Source organism: Scylla paramamosain, chromosome 13, assembly GCF_035594125.1.
Source record: "Scylla paramamosain isolate STU-SP2022 chromosome 13, ASM3559412v1, whole genome shotgun sequence".
NCBI classification, from domain to species: domain Eukaryota; kingdom Metazoa; phylum Arthropoda; class Malacostraca; order Decapoda; family Portunidae; genus Scylla; species Scylla paramamosain.
Window position 1 is genome coordinate 24,397,862 of NC_087163.1, and position 18,909 is coordinate 24,416,770.

The window sequence follows — 18,909 nt, forward strand, 5'->3', positions numbered from 1 at the left end:
CAAGCTAACAGGTGTTCATGAATCTTGAATGAAACCGCTTAGTTCTCTCTCTCTCTCTCTCTCTCTCTCTCTCTCTCTCTCTCTCTCTCTCTCTCTCTCTCTCTCTCTCTCTCTCTCTTTGAAGCAGGCTCGTAAAGTCCTGTGTTTCAATGGCAAATTATGATACTTTTCTTTTAATATTTGTAAGGACTTTGCACACGCCACTTATTCTGGCTATGCATTCTTTTGGTTTGTTTCTCTATTGGAAAATTGTATTTCTGCTCATTCTTAACATTTTTTGTATATATATGTGTGTGTGTGTGTGTGTGTGTGTGTGTGTGTGTGTGTGTGTGTGTGTGTGTGTGTGTGTGTGTGTTCTAATGAGCGGTGATATCAGTTACATTAGTAGTAAAGTCAGGCCTCAAAGCGTAAGGCAGCCGATTCATAAATAAACTTGGTTGTCATCTCAATAAATAGAACACGAGAACCCTTGTGGGCTCATCAGCATTCAGTTTCGCTTTCTGTCTGCCCTAAAATTATTAACCGGATTTTGGCCAACACCACGATTAACCTCGGAATTCCTGCAATGTACTACCGGGAAAACTATAACCTGATTAAAAAAAAAAAATCACAAATAAAAAAAAAAAAAGAAAGCTGGTGGACTATTTTGACAGCATAGAAAAGTGTTCAGGTAAAAACTCTGACACACACACACACACACACACACACACACACACACACACACACACACAGTTTAGCGTTTTCATCACTTAGGCTTATACCATGTCAGACTTTTCTCAATATTACTAGAGTCATACCACGTCATAAGTTTAGTATTCCTCCATCCTTCCGGCACGTGTATAGTAATTCATCATGTATTTGATAGTCATTAAGGAGCTCTTTGTTTAGATTTCAATGCGTGGAAAATTATAAATATATGTGATCCATGCACACTAAGGATTGATATTTAACCCATTTCCGGTACTGTTTTCTATAAGCCGGAAATTCTTCCTAACGTAAACAGTTAAAAATAATTCAAACACGAACATTAAAGGGCATCGTTGCACCTCCCACCATTAGTTCTCTCAGTCCACCAGCAAGTTGAAACATAGCAAGGCAAGCTCTGCACTGCACCACCTCAAAAGACGTCTCGCAAGTCGGTGTCTGGGAGCGAGACGCAGCCCTGTGAGGCGTGTGTAGCCTACCTGGTCCAGGTGAATGAGGCTCCTCGCTGATCTCATGGCTGTACCATGTTATTTATTCCCTCGACGTGTTATGGTGCATTGGATTGTTAGTCTCTCTCTCTCTCTCTCTCTCTCTCTCTCTCTCTCTCTCTCTCTCTCTCTCTCTCTCTCTCTCTCTCTCTCTCTCTCTCTCTCTCTCTCTGTGTGTGTGTGTGTGTGTGTGTGTGTGTGAATTAACACGGAAAGACTTCCTCTCGGTGGTAATTACCTTGAATACACTAAAGTATGATTAAAATTACTGCACTCAAGTTTCAGCAGCATTGCTTGTTATGGGGTTCGAGTCGAGGAAGACGTGTGGGTGAGTCACGGCAATAGCGTGTCACATTTCATTAGTTTAGCCATCCACACCCTGGATACTCGTGCACCGAGGTCTTGATGCATAGCTAAGTGGCTGATGTAAAATTCTGGGAAATATAATTTTAGCGGTGCAGGTAGATGGCTAGATACTTTTCGTGTCGATAGAAATACAAAAGTATGAAGTCATATGTATTTTAAGAATTTCTTAGCACTCCATCCTTCCTCACTGGGCCTCCTCTTGACCTTCACGAGTCCTGAGTCCTGGGTGCCTGCACGCTGGCAGGGGCACGTGGGAGGGGAGGGTGTGGAGAGAGGTGGGTGGGGCGGCAGGGTTTGGTAGGATTCTCATATCGTCAGACAGAAGGTATTGAATCTCTTGTCCTGCACTGGCAGCTTGACATTTGGTTATTTCATCACTGACAACATTATGGTGTTTGTGTGACCTTTTGCCACCTGAGTTTTCGAGTAATACTGTATTTCATAGTTGACAACAGAGTATAAGGGATAGTCCTCATGTAACATATCAAGCTTCATTAGTGCGACACAGGAGCCAGAGCGATAACTATTGTTGTAAGGGTGTAATCAAGTAATGATCTGTCTGCAGAAATCCAGCTTCGTAGACAGCTTCACCTCAGGCCGCGCCCGCCCAGACAGCTGCAGCTTTGCCACAAGATGCTGCATTTTCCGATAGAAGGGAATTGTCATGTTGATATCATGTGTTAAATCCGGCGAAGTATTTAATATATCAAAGTAATTATTCAATTTTTTCATGAGGAATTCATACGAAAACTATGGATGGCAGGGCCCGAATTATCCGCCGAGGTGTGAGCGCGGCTCTGGTAACACTGCATGACGTCACCCCTCAAGTCAGTCTGGTAGCCACAGCCAAGGTAGTTGCACAGACGACCGTCCAGTCTCTTGGCGTCATTCCCCACACCTCAACTAATCAACCCAGGGTAAAAGGAGTGCAGATACACTCTACATTTGTGTGCAGAAGTGTTGGTGTAGGAAGCGTGGCATGACAGTGGTGGGAAGACGAGTATAATAGAAATCGAATCCGTCCTGGAGCCAAGCCAGCGTGTCGGTGTTCTCGTACGGGCGGGCCGCGGAGTCCCAGTCATTGCGGGAGCCTTGTATGATAAAACAAGAGGCACGCTGCAACATAGTGTCAGTGAGCGAGAAGTGAGGCTGTGCACTGTGAGGCTGTGTGACAAATCGCGAGGGGGACGTGGATAGTGTCTGGATAGATTTAGAATAATGGTGTTGATGTGGAAACTGTTGCTTAGTAAAATTGATGATTTGCCGGGACGAGAGAGAGAGAGAGAGAGAGAGAGAGAGAGAGAGAGAGAGAGAGAGTGTGTGTGTGTGTGTGTGTGTGTGTGTGTGTGTGTGTGTGTGTGTAACGTCGACAGTTAATATTATAATAACACAAGTCTGACCGGTAGATCTATAGATACACACTACTACAGGCTGTCAATTAGAATTTAATCGGTAGAGACATGCGTGACATTCATCAGATATAATTGTAATAAAACGTTTTCATTCAAATCATTACCGCTTAGCAAGAAGGTTATGCCACAAAAGAAATATTGTCCCACACGTGAATCATCAAGTATTGATCGACCTCGTACACATCGCCGACAGGAAGCGAAGTAGGACAGGCTTCACTGCGACAAGATGAATAATTTGAAACTAGTCATTTTCCTCAGTGAATAATACGATAGGTGCTTGTCCCTCACGTACATAAAGCACCAAGCATCGATCGTTCCCCGTAGTCTGGTAGGTCAAGAGTTTACTGTGGCAGAAGAAATATCGTGAAGCTACCTGGTCTTTTTTTTAACGGACGATACGGTAATTCGAGCGCTGTAATCTTCAAATCCTTCACGCACATAAGGCATCGATCGTCACGGTTAATTTCTCTAGTAGTGTGGTAGGACAGGAGTTCACTGCCGGAGGAGAAATACATCTAGCTTAGTCATTTTCTTCAACAAATAACGGAAGAGGTCGAGTGCTTACCTGTCACGCACATAAAGCATCTTCTATTGATCGCTTTCGTACAAATGTCTAGTTGTGTAGCAGGACAGAGTCCACTACGGCAGGAGAGATATCGTGAGCCTGGTCATTTTCCTCCTGCATGTCTGGCCATATTTGCGAGACACTGCAGTAATCCCTATAGCCGCCACCCCGCCGATCGATACTCCTGACCCAATACGAATCACCGGCCGCCGTCTCTTGCTCTCCTTCAGACTCCCTCGAAAATACTAGACGGTCACATGACGATAAGTTTTAGTTCAAGACGATGTATTACTTTATTATGATATTGATGTTGACTAAACGTAAAATACATTGATTTTCCTCAGACAAAACGCTGCTGAAATAATATTAAAAAAAATAATGACATTTTTTTTATTATTTCATTATTATTTATCATTATTTCGTTATCATTTCTGGAGAGAGCGAAAAGACCCGCTCGCCTTCCTACGAGGACAGAACGCTACATTTTTTTCTTAACAGTATCGACACGAGTAATTAACTCCCTTACGTCAGCCTGTGAAGAACTTGACACAGTAATGTTCTTATTCATGTTCTTGCCACTCGCCAGACGAAAGAGATGATAAACAAAATTGCTAGTTATTACAGTACATGCTTTATCTTTTATCTAACGTTGACTGAAATTTAAAAGGAGTTGCGTTGTATGCATCGTGTCCTTGCCACGTTTAGTCGTAAACAAGGACGAAAGGTAGTAATAATAAACAGGTTCTTCTGATAGCCTTCCAGATCCGCTTTCTTCTTTTGCGTGATAAGGACAACTACGTGAAGGCGTCTTAAGCGTACGTGTTACTGAGTTCGTAAAGTAGCGAGGCTGAATTTTGATACTGCTTATGTTGGCTTTTAATGTTATCGATTTATGTGTTTATGCGCGTATAATGATATGTTTGTTTTAGTTGCAGTTGCGGTATGTGTGTGTGTAAGGCCTTGCATCTCACGTTGTATACTTGCATCCTATTTGTTTAGGATGCAGTTTTATTTGTTTGCTTATTTACTTGTTTGTGTCTACATTTATTTTTTTTCGTTGCAATTACCTTGTAACGGTAAAGGCTTTTAAGAGAGAGAGAGAGAGAGAGAGAGAGAGAATGTAAAAATGGGTGTCGGCGGCAACGAGGGTTAGGGTGCTGGCAGGTGTGTGTGTGTGTGTGTGTGAATGATGCGTGTCGTAACAGCAGTGAGAGTTGAATGCTTTGGCGTATGTGTGTGGGTGGGTGCGTGGGTGGGTATTGACGTGGAGGGTTGAAGAGCACGTGAGGGTGAATGTTTAAGTGCATCGCATGGCCATAGTGCTCAGGGCAAGGTCAAGGAGGGCCCATGGTGGCGAGAACTTTGGCAGCATTCTACCCAAAAAGTTCATCGCAGCTTGGAGTTCAGCCAACCTTGCCTTGGTAACACTGCCTTCCCCCACCCCCCCCAGCCCCCTCTGCCAGACGTACGAGGTGAAGTTGAGCCTTGTCATTGCTGTCTGGCCCTCGAAACACTCCCTGGAAATCCGGAATCTTTCACTCTTAAATTCGAGTGAGAGACTGTAAAACTATATATCCTTCTCGAATGCAGTGGCGTTTATTTTACTACCTGCAAGTGAATTCCCGGTTTGACAACATTAAGATCTGTCAACAAACGCATATTGCTGTTTATCTTGGCAACAGTTTTGGTAAAAGAAAAAAGCTAGGCGTAGTGAGGCTTGCCGATTTCACATAAGACGTGTTAATAATACTCTTTTCACGTATTTTCCTGTTCATGGACGCAAGATTCACTCGTGGACATCATCTCTATTCATTCTGTTGTTTAGCTCATCGTTGACTGTCTCCCTAAACTTGGCGAGTGACTGTAGAGTCTTCCCGGAACCCGCTAGAAATAGTCCCTTTAAACATGAGCTAGGACCTGCCACGCCCATTTCCCTTAGTCCTTCTCCCTCCTCTCCTTCCCCCTCAACCCGTAGCGTGTTCATTCCCTGCCCTCCTCCCCGTCCTGCCGCCTTCCTGTCATTTCTCTCCTCTCCACTCTAATGCCCTCGTCGCGGCTGCTTTCCTTCCTTCCGCTTCGATCACTCTTCCCTCCCTCTCTGTCCTTACCCTTGTATAACCTCTCCCTCCACTCTCTTTCCTCCAGGTTATCTTTCTCTGTTCCAGTATTTCTTCTCTTGTTTCTCACTACTATCACTTATTCATTAAAACAAATTTTGCATTCTTGTCATTCACTATTCAGTAACTATCCTTATCATGTCTATCTATCTATATACCAACCAGGCTGGCAGTTCCACAAGGGGTGGCCCAGACAAGGCACCACACACACACACACACACACACGCACACACACACACAATCGTTCATACTTTTAGCCCCCTCATTAATTCTAAAACTGTCTTGTTGCAATTGTGGAGAAATTTACTTTGCGTTCATGTTCCGTCCTTTTTAATGTTTGTTCTACCCTTGTTCTTGTGAAATAAATGTTGCCCTCTTGTTAGCAGCACTTATCACGCCTTTCCCTCCCACTGCTTGTCTCTTCACAGTAATTACGTAATTGTTAAAGCTACATGAGGAAAACTAGGTTAAATTAAAGAGTCACTTTAACGGGGCTTCACTCAGAACTCCTTTTCATGTACCCCACGCTCTCTCTCTCTCTCTCTCTCTCTCTCTCTCTCTCTCTCTCTCTCTCTCTCTCTCTCTCTCTCTCTCTCTCTCTCTCTCTCTCTGCTTATCAAATGCATCTTCAGTATATAAACAATGGTATCATTACGCGGTCTCTCTCTCTCTCTCTCTCTCTCTCTCTCTCTCTCTCTCTCTCTCTCTCTCTCTCTCTCTCTCTCTCTCTCTCTCTGTGTGTGTGTGTGTGTGTAGCAATGAAGTCACCATCTCAAAATAAACAAGCGAAATATGTAGCGGAGGGTGTGGTGGCAAAGAGAAGGGAAGACGCAAGGGTGTGGGGAATTTTTTTTTTTTTTTTTAGGCTTTATGGGATGGGAAGGAAAGAGGGAAGAGAAGGAAAAAGATTCTCTCTCTCTCTCTCTCTCTCTCTCTCTCTCTCTCTCTCTCTCTCTCTCTCTCTCTCTCTCTCTCTCTCTCTCTCTCTCTCTCTCTCTCTCTCTCTCTCTCCTGCTGATGTACAAGTTTCCTCAGCTACAGTGTGTGTGTGTGTGATTTGCTTGGAAATCTTAGAGAGAGAGAGTACTATCCAGATTGCGTACATTGATAGAAGGAACCAGTGATGAGATTCATAACTACCCTGACAGTTGCCTAATAATCGTTCTGATGGTAAATTTTATTACTTAATGTCAGTGTTCTATCCTGCATGCATTATTATACCATATTTATTTGTGCTAATATTTTGTGTAGGAATTTCGAACACGGAGCAATAATATGCCATGGTACGGGTTTACCTATGAAGTAATGTATGCAAGAAGTCATGTTAATACAAAACTTCGACACAATTTCCATGAGTGTCCACTACATGTGTCGTGTGTGTATTCGTGACAGTTTGACCGTCCAGGAACACCTCAGTAAGCAGTAAGTTTTGCCAGCGAGCGAGGTGCAGCGCGCGGCACCATGTTTGGCTTCCTGAAGAGCGTGGGCCAGGACATTCTGGAGGATGTCGTGGAGAACGCCAGGGACGATAGAAGCAGGTAAGCCACGCTGAAGTGTTCAGAGTACTGTGCGTAGGTGAGCTACATCTTGCGCCCCCGCCATGCATCTGATGGGCCCCAAGCAAACCTCACTAATGCATATGTTGACAGAAGCTTTGCCAATAACTTGCCCCAAACTACACTGCGTTCATGTGCTCCCTTTCATAGTTGCTCCCTACGCCTTCCCAATTGCATGGTTAAATAGCGTGTAATTAGTGCAGTTAAATATGCCTAGTTTCTTGGATTGCAACCACTGAGCGCTTAAACATGAAATGGCAATTTTCAACGCGACCGCGAATGTGGCAGGGCCGCTAGACCCCGACATTGAAAAATCCCGCACTCTGCGCCGCCATTTTTTTTTTTTTTTTTTCGGTATATCCGCAGTTTCGAAATTAATCACATCTAATCCAAACATCCACACGGTACCCGTGCGACCAGATTCCCGTGAGTCAGATTCACCTGCCGCATACACTGTCAAGCCAGTCATGGCCGTGCACTCTTGAATATAGAAGTCAATGGAGCATTTCAGATAGACGGCTTTTCTCTCGTGCGCCAGCCACCGTAGTTCGTCTATGGTTGGGACAGGGTGTTGTTGTCCCTGCTGTCATTTTTCCTTGCACTGCTGCAGCGAACCGTATGAAAGGAGGAAAAAATTGCTCGTGAAGACGCGTCTTCCTTGCACCCTCCTGCATGAGCACCCAACACTATAGGACGCTCAGGTCATCACATAGATCCATATCATAACATCACATACATACCCACATCGACACAAAACTCCTATGCTATCACTATCAAGGGCGAGCGCATTATCACTGTACTAGCCACATAGATCCACCCACGGGGCCGGGCCACGCCCACACAAAACACCCATGGTATCCCATGCCCAGTACCTGCAGCTCAGTGGCTGTGGGGCCCCGCAGATTATTTAAAACTCCGCGTCTAGAAAACTTTGCTTAAGATCAAGTAAGGCTAGAGATGTTTTGTTTACCTGTAAAAAGTTATCCTTCTCCTTCCTGGTGTGTTCCCATGTCGGATTTTACCGCCACAGGCCACGCAGCGCACTATGCCAAAGCCTGTTGATGGAGAATACTGGCAGAAATTTGAACCGACTGTGAATCACTTGTTTTCATAGATGGCAAACCGTGAGTGTCGCTGGCCTGGTGGCGGAACAGCGAACTATAATATTAACCACTGTTCCATGTTTTTTAAGCTCAGTGATTACAATGCAGATCAGTTTGCAATTCACTTGGTAAGCGCTAAATTTTCTCTATAGCAATGTTAATAAAATTCTAAAAGACAAATAGGAATCTGAATAAATCTTTAATATATGCATGACAAACATTATCTCTGTGTGTGTGTGTGTGTGTGTGTGTGTGTGTGTGTTTAGGAAGGGGGGGGGGAGGCAGACTAGTTTGCTACTAACCTCCCATACTTGCTGGCTGGCTGTTCCATCATTACTTACTAACCCGCCTTCTAAGACTAGCATGTTGTGTGGCACAGGCAAGGCTCCAGCAGGGATTATCATGGTTCTGGGGGCCGCCAGCAGCCCAGCCATGGCTACAAGGATGTCACTGACCAGATCACTGACGAGCTGGGCACTCTCAGGTCAGTAGCAGTCAGCAGGTGTCAGGTCAAAACTAGAGCAACAGAGAGCAAGGAAACATTACCCAACTCCTGCAATAATTTGGGAGTTCATGGATTTTAAAATTTTCTTATTTCTCGAATTTTCTTTATATTTGAGATTTAATTAAATGATTTGTATATTAAAGTAATACTCATGTTGAGAAGAGCTCAATATATTAATGAATTATATCATAAATGTGTGATTATTTTGACTATTCAAGTATGCATGACAAGCCCTTGTAACATTACATCAGTGGTCTTCAACCTTTTTCTTTTCATCATGATCAGGTTTTATTTCATATATATATTACCTTCACAACCCAGTACATCCATTCTATTGTATCTTTCTCCCTCTGAAATGAAAACCAATACACACACACACACACACACACACACACTATTTCACTTGCTGTTTATATATCTGTTTATGTGGCGACCTAATGAACAAGAGCCCTCATTTCACGGTCCTGACTCATATTTTGAAGAACCCAACATTACACTGATGAGCTTCAGGTGGACTGTGTTCACCTGGCATGCCTGGCCTGGGCTCACCCCAGCCCCTCACCAGCATAGTGACAGGAACAAGAAGCCACACTACTGATGTGCTAGCTGTAGACAAAACATTGATATATAGTGAATTATTAACAAAACTGTATGACTCAAAGGTCCATCATTGCAACAAGACAGTACAAATAATACCTTGTTATTCATTTATCTTTTTTTTTATTTATTCTTTCTTATACCATAAAATGTAGTACTAGGGCTGTAACATATTCTTTGTTCTGTATTTAGTACTGATAGATTTTATCATTCAAATAACTTGTCAGTTATTGTAAGTATTATTTATTTTAATTGATGCATAGTGGTTATCATGTGTTATCTTCCCCCTCCACCAGACCCAACAACCCCCAGCAACCTAGTGGAAACTATGGGTGAGTGAACACATTCCTTGTAGCTTTTCAGTAGAAGGTCATGGTGTTACCTAAGTAGCATAATTAGTCAGGTACTGTTACAATCACCATTGATTTGATAGTTTTTATGGCATAGTAATGACTAGTTTCAACACACACATAAAGAACAAGTGCATCAGATGTATTCATTAAGTTTTAAGAGTTTAAATGCTGTAATTAAGTATGTTAAGTTTCCAGTGTCCTTGTTGATTGGTTGATTGAACTCAACTTTGGGTTAGTTCAGTATTTTAGTTGAATGTGGATGTTAGGCTGAACATTTGGCATAAATGTTCTGCTAAAGTATCAGGGAAATAGGATTAGGTTCCAGCTTGCGTGTGGAGGTGGTGGCATGCAAAGCTATTACATTAAGCAAATATATGTGCTTTTGTTCTCACTCTTGTCCAGTCTATTACATAAGTATCCAGATGAGGTGCAGCAGATTGGGAAGCCCACATTCTAGAACCAAAGTGTATTTTATTGAAAAGATCTTAACCTGTTATTTTGTGATCTTATTTCTTCACTCATTCCAGAGCCAGTAAAAAAAGTTCCCTCAGGAAACCCCCTTACCTTATAGATTTCCACAACTGAATACCATCCATAGGTTGCCATGCAGAGATAGGGTGTGTTGAGAGGATGGCAGAGAGTGACTCAGTGAAGAGAATTAGGTATTCATGCATGCTGTAGTTGGTAGAGTTTTTAGAGGTGTATCCCCAAAAGATTCTTAATGAAGTGGTGCAGAACTTCACATGTCTTTTTCTGTGCAAGTAAGTAGGTCTTTGGAGAGCCATACAGCCTGGTAAGCCACCATCAGGCTTATAATGTTGACATGCAAACATTGTATTTATACAGAGTTTTTCAGGAGAAGGAATATCACTACCTTACTTATATGGTAAGTGAGGTAGTGATATTCATCTTACAGTGGTGCTTTTAACTGTAAATGGATTACTGTAGTCCTTTATATAACTAATTACTAATGTTTCTTCTTCATAGATACATTTGTCACAAAGAGATAAGGAGGAGGAGGATTAGAAGATTCCTACCATTAATCTTTCTAATTTAATTTCTTGATGAATGCAGAGGTGGCGGCCAATACCAGGGTGGAGGACAATACCAGGGTGGGGGACAATACCAAGGTGGAGGCCAGTACCAAGGTGACCAGTACCAGGGAGGTGGACAGTACCAGGGAGGAGGAGGAGGAGGAGGAGGAGGAGGAGGGGATATGCTCTCAGGACTCATTGGTGGTTTTCTTGGTGGGTAAGTACAAATCCTTTGCTTGCTGATGTTTCTTTTTAAAAAATTAGATGTTTTCAAAAGTGAAGTGAAACATATCCTGATTGAAAGAAGTATTCATTAGCCAACAACAAAATGTGTTTACCTGAACCTCAGATGTTTTGTATGTGATGCAGTTATACATTAATGTATCATGACATAAACAATATAGGTGTTGCCAATTATGCCATTATTCAATAGATTCTTTTAAAGATCAGTAAGAGTTTTCAGTTCACAAAATCTTCATTGTGGTCATATATAAGCCTTTTGCTTATAAACAGATATATATCATTTAAAGCTTTAATGGAAAATGTGTTGATATATGACATGAGTTTAGTACTGTTATGCAGCATAATAACTGAGTGTAGTGAAATAGGTATATGTCCACATAGTTATCTTGTGAAGTGAGGCAGTGTGTATTATTGATGTGTGGACTCTGTGTATACCTGTGTGCTTCACTCTGACAGTGGTGGGCAGGGTCAGCCTCAGGGAGGTGGCCAGCCAGGTCCTTATGGGCCACCTCCTGGCCAGTATGGAGGTGGCCCTGGCCCTTATGGCCCTCCTCCTGGCCAGTATGGAGGGGGCTATGGTCCACCTCCTAACCAGTATGGAGGTGGTTATGGCCCACCACCAGGGCAGTATGGAGGGGGTTATGGGCCACCCCAGGGCCAGTACGGACCAGGTGGGCAGGGAGGGTATGGCCCTCCACCTGACCAGTCTCAGGGTGGAGGACTGGCATCACATATCATTGGAGGGATTCTAGGGTGAGCTGGATGGCTGCACACTTCTCCCACCTCACTGGTGGTTCATGCTTCTGGTGATGAAAATAACAACTAAATGATTGTTACTTGTATGCAATCAGCTGAATTGACATTAACATGTGTGCAGTGTGTTATTTTCTACTAACTTCATTATCAATATATATATATATATATATATATATATATATATATATATATATATATATATATATATATATATATATATATATATATATATATATATATATATATATAAGAGGTAGATCCAGCCTTTCAAGCTTATAATCTCCAAAATTTTGAAAAGCTTTAAAATGCATAAAGAATATTTGTAATTTTTCACAAACATTATCTTGTTATAAGTATGTAAAGATATTATCAAGTTATGCAGTATTAACATCATTCAGAGTGAAGGAGATGAAACACAAATAAAGTGGAAAAGTGGACCATATCCCAAGAACATTCCTTCATGTTCTCTGGGGCTTTTAAACATCCTGGGCCTTAACACTATCTCATATTCTATACATTTGCAGAGCGCTGTTCATGAGAACTTACTGGTGAAAATAGTTGCCTTTCATATATACCTATTCTTGAGGGAGAATATGGTGTTTATAAATTTAGGTCTCAGATGGCTTGGTTCAATATCTGCCTTGCCTAGGAAGCAACAGTAGTGCAAAGCCTATAATAATTTCCTCATGGATGAAGATGAATTGCTCTATTATCTTTTGCATGAATCTGAAAAAAAAGTATTTGTGTGTGTGTGTGTGTGTGTGTGTGTGTGTGTGTGTGTGTGTGTGTGTGTGTGTGTGTGTGTGTGTGTGTGTGTGTGTGTGTTTGGGGATGATGTAGGCATAGGTGTGGGTTTGAGGTGTTAAAAACCCTATAGATAGCTTTCTGCAGCATCTTTAGTGTGGGCAGTCCCTTATAAGGACCAGCCATTATCTGCTGGGGATGACTTTGCAGGGGTGGTGGTGGTGGTGGTGGTCAGGACCAAGGCCAGCGCAGGAATGATGGCATGAATGACTTGATATCGGGTATGGCTGCCAACTATATTGGTGGAATGATCAGGTAAGTTGGTTTCCCTTGATAGTAGATTACTGTTATAGAGTTCTATCATGTTAGTGACCCATTGCTGGTGTTTTATTTATTTATTTGACTTATTCATTTATTTTTTTCTTCTTTTTATGAAAAATCTTGCTCCTCTTAGTGTGTATACTTCATCCATTCTTTGCTGTACTGAAATTTGGGCAAAGGAGGAGGATGTACTGTGTTAAATAGTACACTAAGATAATGGTTCCCTTTATAGATGTTTGATGTAACTTTGAATGATAGACATGGTGGGAACAAGACTGCAAAGGATGAACTGAGAAGTAGATTGGGACTTGATTACTGCATTATTGATGTGTTAAAAAGTGGCTGATTGAGGTGGTTCAGGTGTATGGAAAGGATTCAGGTGGATGATTAGGTGGAGAGGGTGAGGAGATATTAATACAGATGATAAAGCTACAAGGGGCTAGTCAAGAGCTTGGGACACTGTCATATAGAGTGTTCATGGAGGACTGGGGTAAATAAGACTGATACTTGTGATCATGTTTAGTCTTTCAAAGTGAAGGAAAGTTATGTGAAAGAAAGATGTGCATGGAAAAGAAAAAATAAGTAACATTTTGGCATTCACTTATTTATCTGCCTATATTTCAGTATCCTGTTGGAGTGATCATGAAGATAAGTGTGTCCCTGCTCTATTAAATGTACATGATGTTCTCACTTTTATTTCCACTTGCAGGGCTTTTGGAGTTTGACGCAAAATGCCATCAGATCATTTTCATTTTTCATGTTTGTTATTTTTATGTTATAAGTGTCTACATTGAGTTTAAATCTTACCTTTCCCTATTGACAGGGTTAACTCACTTTCTTCTTTCAGACATCTGTAACCTAATACTCAACCTTTTATTTTTTTCATGTGTATCTAGTTTACATTATTTGAACCTCCCAATCCTAAATGTTACATGTAATTGTATATTCATCTGTATGTGGCCCAGTCAGTGAGCTAGTTTTATTATGATAGTTGTTCTGTATTTGCAAGGAGGAAATCATGCAAAAGCTGTTTATTGACCAGGTTGTTAGTAAGGCTGGATTTCCTTTGATACTTTTTATTTCAAAATTCTTACCCTATTATTGCTTTTATAATAATGGTGGTGATGCTCTTTAATCAACTTACACATATGCATTCTCTCACAATGTAAGTGGGAATCAGCCGACCCCATCAAAGAACCAGCAAGTCAACTCAAACGATGACCTGCTCTCAAGCCTCATGTGTGGCCTAGCTAAGGGCTTTGTCAGGTAAAACTGTAGGCTCACTGATGAATCTGAGAACATATCATATACATGCATAAGAAAAGCCAGATTAAGGATTCATAAAGCATTGTTTGATATACAATATCCTTCCAAGTAAAGCAGTCAGATAGTGAGGGATACTGATTTATTTTTCTTGTCTGTCTCTGTTGTGGCCGTTCCTTTGCAGTGGAAATCAGGGAGGAACAGCAGCCAACATGGGGTCTCAGGGCCAGGGTCAGGTGTCTAGCATTGCTTCTAACATCATGCAAGGCTTGTTCAGGTGCATATGAAAGCCAGCCTTCTCATGATAAAGTTACCAGAGATCCAAAGGAGTTTTGTATTCCAGCTCTCTCAGCTCATTTTTTTCTGTGAAATAATGGATTACTTTGCCAAAAATTCTGAAGTTGTTAGTGAGTACATTGTTGAATACAGCATCAATTAGTATTTGGAAGAATAGTAATCTAAGTCTGTTTTGGAATGTTGCCTGACCTGTAGCGGTGAAGGTCAAGGCCAGCAGGGTGGGGGCATCACCTCATCCCTGCAAAAGATGGGGATGAACCAGGGCATGTTGGCTTCCATAGCCTCAGGCATCTTCTCAACTTTTATGAGGTAGCTGTCGGTACAGAAGCTTGTTGTCATCTATATTGTTATAAAGATACTGAACAAATTTGCAATTAGAGTAAAAAATTCACATGGAATATCACATTCAGTGCAAGAAGTTCATATGAAATATAGCATATAGTATATTATTCTACTTGCTAAATGGATAAATACCTTGTTTGCATCCATTGGGAATCATGCAGCAATAAGGCAGCCAATGAGAATGTGCCCAATGCTCCGCCTCCAGCCTCCAACAATATCATAGGCAACGTGGTCACCAATGTTATAAAGGGTCTGCTCAGGTCAGAAAGGCATGAAGACTTGCATATTTATACTCTCTTAGTATATTTTGTTATGATATCTAATATGAGAGTTCACATATACACTATAAAGATTATCACATAAGTCTGATATATTCTTATACAGTACATATAACTGAAATACACATAGGATATACCTTCAGCAACATATATTTCTAACTTTTGTTTACAAGTGGTGGCAACAAGTCCAATATGAATCAGCTGCAAACAACAGGGGTAAATGAGCAAATGGTTGGCTCCATCGCCTCAAATGTTGCCAAGGGACTCTTCAGGTACTTTGCCTCTTTGTCACCTAAAACATAATTGTGATGAGACAGACCCTAGACTTCTAAATGCTACTGAACTGTCTTGTAATGAATATCATTGAAATATTTTGAAAGAATATTGGTAAAGACTTAAAAAGGGCATAGCAAAGTTGGTGTAACCCTACATTTTGATCTGGGAACACTCACGCAGCACTGAGGAGAGTGCTGCTGGCTACCGCAATGCATCCCAGTCAGCCACTGAGCAGCTGGTGTCTGGAGTGACTGGCAGTGTAGTCAAGGGCTTGATGAGGTACCTTCATGCTATCACTTATAAGTCTGTTATTTAAAATGTTATAAATTTCAGTACTACACACTTTTTTCTATTCAGCATAGCCTATTTCAATGATAATTTCCAAAAATGTTTTGTTATTTGTTGCATTATAAATATGAATATCGCTTGTCATTATTGCCTGTAAGTAAAGTTAATGAATCAAGTCCAAATAATACTGTATGGGCTTCAGAGGGTCTTTTAATAGTCAAGTAAACTTCTCTGTGATAGCAATGTGGATACATCGGGTGACGGTAAAGCAGAGGTGCCAGACTCTGTCATCTCCAATGCAGCGTCCTCTGCAATCCGTGAATACATGAGGTACTAGATAGCAGCTAGTCTTGATCTATGCCTGTATTTTTTTTTATTTATGGGGTCAGTGTTTAGCAACTCTACATCCAGAAATGCAAAATATGGAATGCGCACTCAATTTCTTGCTTGTCTTTCTGTAGTGCGAAGCTCCTTTGAAAGGGTGAATCCTTAGATTTTAGTCTTGTCTGACTAATACATACTATTAATATATATATGTGTGGTGTTGCTGCTTGCTGGCTGGCCCAAACATTTACAGTGTAATGATCTTTGTTTATATGTGTCTTTCTTTTTAGTTTTTTAAATTTATTTGTGTATATTTTTTAATGAAGCATTTGTTTTCTGTGCTGTCCTGGTCTTATGGTCACCACTTTCATTCACTTATGAGTGGCAGCCATTAGCTGTGCAGCACCTTTATTTGTTTATTGCATTTTATTTCATAAGATTCAAGCACAGCTTATTTCTGCTGGGCTACATTTTTTCCTTGCAGAGAAATGCTTATTTGTCACTGCATCAGCATTACCATGAAGAAATCTTGGCATTGACTTTTCAATAATGAAACCTGTAATTATTATAATTTCTTCTTCACTTTAAGGTTTTCCAAAATCTGGCTTGCAGGATAATTTATTTCTGCTGAAGAGTACAATCATGCAGCACTTATACATATTATCATGATTCCTGAATGTCAGAAAATCCTCTGCTTTTTGTACCACATGGAAAATGCAAACATGTTAAGCACGTCAGTCATTCTTTCCAGTTTTCTACTTTTAACTGAACTCTTTCATCTGTGCAGTGGTAACAGGGGCGGCCAGTCTGATGGCAGTGGTGGTGGTGGCATGTCCAGCATGGCAGCTGCCGTCATTGGTGATCTCTTCAGGTAGATTTAAATGACAGAATGATGTAGCTTTTTTTAAGTTACCATTTTCTTATTGGTATTATTGTATATATTAGTTATATCAAGATGTAAATGTTTATAGAAAACTGTAGAATTGACAATACTGATCAAGTGCAACATAACACTTGCCTTCCTGGTGTAGTGGAGACAAGGGGCAAAATACGGCAGAAAGGACTGGGCTGGACTCCAGCATGGTGTCTGGCATGGTGTCCAACATTGTGCGTGGCCTCAGGTACTGATAATGCACTCTGTTGTTTATGGTTTGTGAAGATTGCTTTTTCACAATAAATGGTGAAATATTTTGACAAGTAATAAGAAAATTATATGTGATCAATGATGTTAGATAGAGGTAGAGATATTTTATCTTTATATTGACATAACATATTGTAAACCTGCCTTGGTTGTATGGTTGAAGGGGTCGCCCCCAGGCACCAGGAGTACAGCAACAAGGTGTCAGCGATGATTTAGTTGCAGCAGTGACATCATCTGTTATCAAGGAGATTGTCAGGTACAGAGCTTTCAGGCATTTCCTCTTTTTCTTATCTCATGAAATAAATGCACGTAGACCTTAATGGTTAGAGTATAATGCATTATTTGTGGCAGATCTTTTTAAAGATCAAGAGAATTTTGAAAAAAACTGCAAAAGATTATATTCATATCTTAAACTAATAATAGGTGAGCTCTGTTAGAGGGAATTTAAATAGGTAATGTTTCTGTTTCACTGTAGTCAGGACACTGAGGGGAAAATCCTTCCGTCAAGAGATGCAAATGCCAACAATCCCATCGTGACCAATATTGCATCTCAGATTGTCCAGAAAATCATGAGGTAAAGATGACTGGACTATTTTTAACATATGAGTGAATCCAATACTAATATATATTGTTTGTCTTAGATATTAATATAAACTGAAATCACTGAATAATAAATCCTAATATGCATGTACCAGTTTGAAGCATAACCAGATGTTTCGTGTAGCACTGCCGCTGTGGTGATTGCCTAGACCATTCACATGTGGCTAAAAGCATTAATGGCTCTTAATTCCAAGTTCACACTTGTCTGAATTCTAAAGCACTAACCTAACACCTTAGTGAGGAGACAGAGGATGACCGGGTGAAGGCAGTGCAGCGTGGGGAAGTGGACAGCAGCTTCCTGAGTGGTGTCATCTCTGATGTGATTGGAGGAATGATTGGGTAGTCTGATGCTCTCTTTGTCTTCCTCTCATGATGCAATATGTGGATCTCGTACTTATCTTCCCTCCCTTTATGATGTAAACTGTGGACTTACATATTGATTTCTTTGTCCCCCATGATGATTGCAATACTAATATATGGATATCTTTATAATATTTTAATGCAATTTGTTGAGCGTGATATTAATTTGTGTGATGAATGCTATGGTAAGTAATCCTCTTATATGATGACACTAACATATAATTTTTCCCTTAATGCTGCCATTTAACTTGAGCAGGTAAATGCTGATTACCTTGCATCTGTTTTGTCTGTTGTGTTGCATGAGTGTTTCTTGTTGTTTCTTTTTATTTTGCATGCATTTGCAGATTGGATGAAAACAAGAAGACAACCTCTATTGTGTTATTTTCTTTTATAAGCATTGTGTTTTACATTGTTGTTGTTGTTGTTGTTGTTGTTGTTGTTATATAATTATTATTATTATTATTATTATTATTATTATTATTATTATTATTATTACTTATTGTTAGTATTGTTGTTGTAATTGTTAATTGATGCTATGCACATTAGCATTGCACTTTTGAACACTTATTCTTTTAATGCTCAGTATCACCTGCATTTTTCCTCCATGGCTTGAAAAAAAATCAATGTGGTTTGCTTGACTATCCCCACCACCAGCGGGGGAGGAGCCAGTGGTGGTGGAGGAGGAGGAGGAGGAATACGTGACCAGATGATAGCAGGCATGGCTTCCCAGTACATAGGCAACCTCATCAGGTAAATAGTGACACCGACTTTTAACATTATAAGAAAGCACATATGCTTTACCAATCTTTTTTGCATGATCACACTCTGTAAGCACAAAGTAAAATGAGAAAGTGTGTAGGAAGTAAATGTAGCAC

At 40.8% G+C, this 18,909-nt stretch overlaps 1 protein-coding gene across 30 annotated transcripts in view; it reads left to right on the plus strand.

Moving 5' to 3' along the window:
• The window catches only part of LOC135106548 (calpain clp-1-like), a 78,671-nt gene that overhangs the window by 1,228 nt on the left and 58,534 nt on the right, over positions 1 to 18,909 (plus strand). For 17 of the 30 annotated variants that reach the window (XM_064015719.1, XM_064015725.1, XM_064015727.1 and 14 more), the window contains exons 1-20: positions 2,360 to 2,476; positions 7,046 to 7,191; positions 8,692 to 8,796; positions 9,711 to 9,746; positions 10,842 to 11,018; positions 11,501 to 11,797; positions 12,755 to 12,859; positions 14,036 to 14,131; positions 14,313 to 14,405; positions 14,621 to 14,734; positions 14,929 to 15,027; positions 15,219 to 15,317; positions 15,502 to 15,600; positions 15,850 to 15,939; positions 16,721 to 16,804; positions 16,965 to 17,054; positions 17,238 to 17,330; positions 17,550 to 17,648; positions 17,912 to 18,013; positions 18,689 to 18,784. In XM_064015719.1, coding sequence (XP_063871789.1) covers positions 7,115 to 7,191; positions 8,692 to 8,796; positions 9,711 to 9,746; positions 10,842 to 11,018; positions 11,501 to 11,797; positions 12,755 to 12,859; positions 14,036 to 14,131; positions 14,313 to 14,405; positions 14,621 to 14,734; positions 14,929 to 15,027; positions 15,219 to 15,317; positions 15,502 to 15,600; positions 15,850 to 15,939; positions 16,721 to 16,804; positions 16,965 to 17,054; positions 17,238 to 17,330; positions 17,550 to 17,648; positions 17,912 to 18,013; positions 18,689 to 18,784 — 2,051 coding nt within the window. In that variant the 5' untranslated portion in view covers positions 2,360 to 2,476; positions 7,046 to 7,114. Of the gene's footprint in view, positions 1 to 2,359; positions 2,477 to 2,559; positions 2,688 to 6,801; positions 6,824 to 7,045; positions 7,192 to 8,691; positions 8,797 to 9,710; positions 9,747 to 10,841; positions 11,019 to 11,500; positions 11,798 to 12,754; positions 12,860 to 14,035; positions 14,132 to 14,312; positions 14,406 to 14,620; positions 14,735 to 14,928; positions 15,028 to 15,218; positions 15,318 to 15,501; positions 15,601 to 15,849; positions 15,940 to 16,720; positions 16,805 to 16,964; positions 17,055 to 17,237; positions 17,331 to 17,549; positions 17,649 to 17,911; positions 18,014 to 18,688; positions 18,785 to 18,909 lie in introns of those variants that run through there. The other 13 variants (XM_064015720.1, XM_064015722.1, XM_064015733.1 and 10 more) reach the window with 11 other exon arrangements.